The sequence below is a fragment of the Camelus dromedarius genome, chromosome 15 (genome assembly GCF_036321535.1).
Source record: "Camelus dromedarius isolate mCamDro1 chromosome 15, mCamDro1.pat, whole genome shotgun sequence".
Lineage (NCBI taxonomy): Eukaryota > Metazoa > Chordata > Mammalia > Artiodactyla > Camelidae > Camelus > Camelus dromedarius.
In genome coordinates, this window is record NC_087450.1 from 10145448 (window position 1) to 10149115 (window position 3668).

Below are 3668 nucleotides of genomic sequence, written 5' to 3' on the forward strand. Positions count from 1 at the left end.
GGTACAGGAATAATTGAACATCACTGTGCAAAAAAAGTTAAACAGACACAGAATTTACCCATTTCACAATAATTAACTCAATAAAGATCAGAGGCATAAGTATAAAACACAATATGTAAACTTAGAGAAGAAAAAAAGGAAAAAAATCAATGTAACCTTGAGTGTGGCAATAAGGTTTTAAATACAATAGCAAAATCATGATTCATGAAAGTAAATTGGTAGATTGATAAATTAGACTTTATTAAACTAAAAATCTCCATGAAAGACATTGTTAAAAGAACGAATTGATAGTAATGGATTGGGAGAAAAAATATGCACAAAAGACATATGAAAAAGAATCTTTATCCAAAATATACAAGAAATAAATAAAAACACAACAGTAAGAAAGCAAATAACTCAAATAAAAATGGGCAAATTATTTGACAGACACCTTCACCAATAAGGATATGTAGATGGAAAATAAGCATATAAAATTCATTTCATCATTTCTTTTCAGGGAATTTCACATTAAAACAAGTACAAGATACTAATACAGACCTATTTAAAAGATTAAAATTCCAAAAACTAACAATGCCACATCCTGGCAAGGATGTAGAATAAGAACTCTTATTCATTGCTGGTGGGATTACAAAATGGTAGAACCATATTGGAAGACAGGTTGGCAGGCTCTTACAAAGTTAAACGTAGTCTTGCCATATAATCCAGAAAATGCATCGTGTGATATTTTCTCAATTGCTTTGAAAAATTATGCTCACACAAAAACATGCATGCTAACGTTCATAGCAGTTTTATTCATAATCACCCAAAACGCGAAGCTACCAACATATGCTGTTCAAGAGCTGAATAGATAAACTGTAAATCCATGTAATGCAAGTTAGCAATTAAAGTAATTTAGTTATTAAAAAGCAGTAAGTTATCAAGCCATGAAAAGACACGAAGGAAACTTAAGTGTATACTGCTAAGTGAAAGAAGCCAGGAGAAAAAGGGTACAAATTCTGTAATTCCAATTATTTGACATTCTGGAAAAGACAAAGCTTTAAAGACACTGAAATGATTTGCAGTTTCCGGCTGTCTGGGGGTTTGAAGGAGAGATGAACTGGTGATGCATAGAGGACTTTTAAGGTAGTGAAAACATTCTGTATGTTACTGCAGCACTGGAAGCAGGACTTGTGTTTCTCAAAACCCACAGAACTTAACACAACAGAGTGAATCTTGATATGTGAAAATTTATATATATATATATATATATATATAAAGAGGTCAGGGGATCCCAGGAAAGAATGCAGACTGTGGCAAAAACAATCTAATTATATTACAAATGTATTAAACTATTGCACTGAAGTAAATGTGGGGGGAAATGCTGACCTGTGTAACTTTGGAAACAAGTATAGTCTGTTAACAATAAAGGCAAAGAAACTGCACAGAAGAATGCCGCATAGTTCATGAGGTTGTTTCCCATGGAAGTAGGGTGAAAATCTGATACTGCTGAGCAAGTACAATGGGGTGGAACAAGTCTATAAATAGGTGACAAATAAAGGGAGCCAGGTTTTTCACTGCTGGAGTGGCCGTTTATAGCTAAGCAAAGGGAACAGATTAGATACAATGTACCCCTGTGGCTTATTTACGTTATTCATAGTAGCTTCTACCTCTTTTTTTTTTTTTTTTTTCTGTGAGGCTGAGTTGTTTATCCAGGGGATAGAGGGAGGGCAGGTAGGCATCCGGCCAGATGACGCTGGGGACAGCTGCACACCTCCGCCAGTCGGGGCCCTGACAGGTGGGGCCATGTGCGCCCGCCGCCCCAGGCCGGGGCGGGGCGCAGGCGCGCGCGGCGGGAGCCGGCGGAGGGCGGCGCGGGCGCGCGGGCGGCTCGGCCCGATCCCCGGGAGCCAGGCGCGCCGCGCCGGCCGACGGAGGAGGAAGCCGACGAGCGGCGGGAGAGCTTTCCCGCGAGGCGGGCGCGAGCCGAGGGCCGCAGGCCGTAGTCGCGCTCGAGCTCCCGGCGCGAGATCGCGATGTTGCCCTGTACCAGAGGACCCAGCCCAGAGGCTCAGGAAGCCCGAGTAGACGAGCAGGTCGCCGAAGTCGCGGCCGCGCCCCTGCAGCTGCGCGAACACGCCGGTCAGCAGCGCCGCGGCCAGAAGCAGCGCCATCCCGCAGCGGCCCAGGCCGGACGCCGGCACGGGCGCGCCCCCCGCTGGGACGGTGCGCCGGGCGGGGGTCCCCTGCTCTTAATTCTCTATAAACATTGTCTATAAGTCAGCACTTGGGAAAGTTCTACTTTCTTAACTTGTTAATACCAGGAATAAAATATGAAAAATTAAACAAAAAACAAATCACCCTGGCGGGGGGCATCAATCTTTGAGACGTTGGAAACTCCCCAATACTGAAATGACTGGGCAGTCTTTGTCTCAGCTTCCCCACTGCATGTGAGCTGGTTTATGCCATTTCCCTTTGTTGTGCAGCCAAGGGAGGCTCTACCATGTCATTAGCAAGATGGGAACAGTAGGACGTACCATGCTTGTGGCTGGCTGTGAAGGGCCAGCAAGCCAGGGAGCAAGGACCTGTGACGTCTGAAAAATTCTTCTCCACCTTTCAAATTCCTCAAAGTCTTTCAGTCATCTCATGACCCTCATATGTCTCTTTGTAAAGTCCTATTTAGCCATTTCAGGGGACAAAAAGCCACTTCTTTCTCCACTAAGCCACTCTCTGAAAACGGACAGGCTGGCCTCAGTGCTTACAAATCCAGGCTTCTGGCAGGGATGGGGAAGGAGAAAGCCGTCTTTCCTGGTCACTGTTCTGTGCCCTTCCTCACCGCACCCAGGCCTGACCGCAGCTCCATCGCCCTCCTGTGCGTTCGCATCTCTTCCTATGATAAAGGGGTGGTGTCGGTGGCACCTCCACTATTCTGTTTCTTGAAAAGTGCAGCCTCTTTGGCCAGTTCGGTGTGGCTTGAATGAAGGAAGTTCAAAGGGCTGCTCTAGGTTAGAGTCTAAGGAAGGGTTTATTTTCTTATAGCTCCATCCAGTTGCTGCATTTGAAGCAAAGCTTCGCTTGGTATTTGCCCCATATTTAATCTAAAGTAGAAACATTTTTAACCTGATCTGTGGAGCAGAGGCTGAAAGCACTTCACTCTTGTTCAATACCCAGTATCTTGTTCTTCCCTTACTGCCTGGGTGTCTCTCTGGCTCCTTTGCATAAATCCTTTTCCAATCCTTTCAAATCTTCAGTATAAATTTGTTCCATCACCATCACTTGTAAAGTTGGAGTCACCGCTTCAGCTATGTGACAGGCTTCCCAAAGGCGGCTTTGGCACCCACTGCCTCAGCGGGCCCGGGCCTCTGGGAGACGGTTCTGAGCAGGCCTGAGACTTGTCCCACTGAAGTGGGCGGAGCTGGGGTGCCGATACCCCGACTCCCTGTTGGTGCTGGCTGAGACCTGCGCCCAGAGGCAGCACCTCCCCGGGAGCAGGCCAGGGAAGACTTCGGGTGAGGGCAGGGGGGCACAGGACACCGTTGGCTTTTACATGAAGAACGAATGATGAGGGGATATGGGCGGGGCCGTGTGCACAGACCCCCTTCCCTGTTCTCAGGCCTGGTTCTGTCGCCGAGGTCTCACTCCCCGTCAGTCCCTAGGGAGCCTTTCCTAACGGCCTGTGGGCAGCAACAACA

General features: G+C 46.7%; 1 protein-coding gene across 1 annotated transcript; it reads right to left on the reverse strand.

Annotated features, from left to right (window-relative positions):
* Positions 1–255: 255 nt before the first annotated feature.
* On the reverse strand, positions 256–2839 carry LOC135323004 (transmembrane protein 238-like). Its single transcript, XM_064494247.1, is given in 4 exon segments — positions 256–2022; positions 2025–2045; positions 2048–2222; positions 2813–2839. Coding segments are annotated over 4 exon segments (561 nt in total). The 3' UTR covers positions 256–1684.
* Positions 2840–3668: the final 829 nt, after the last annotated feature.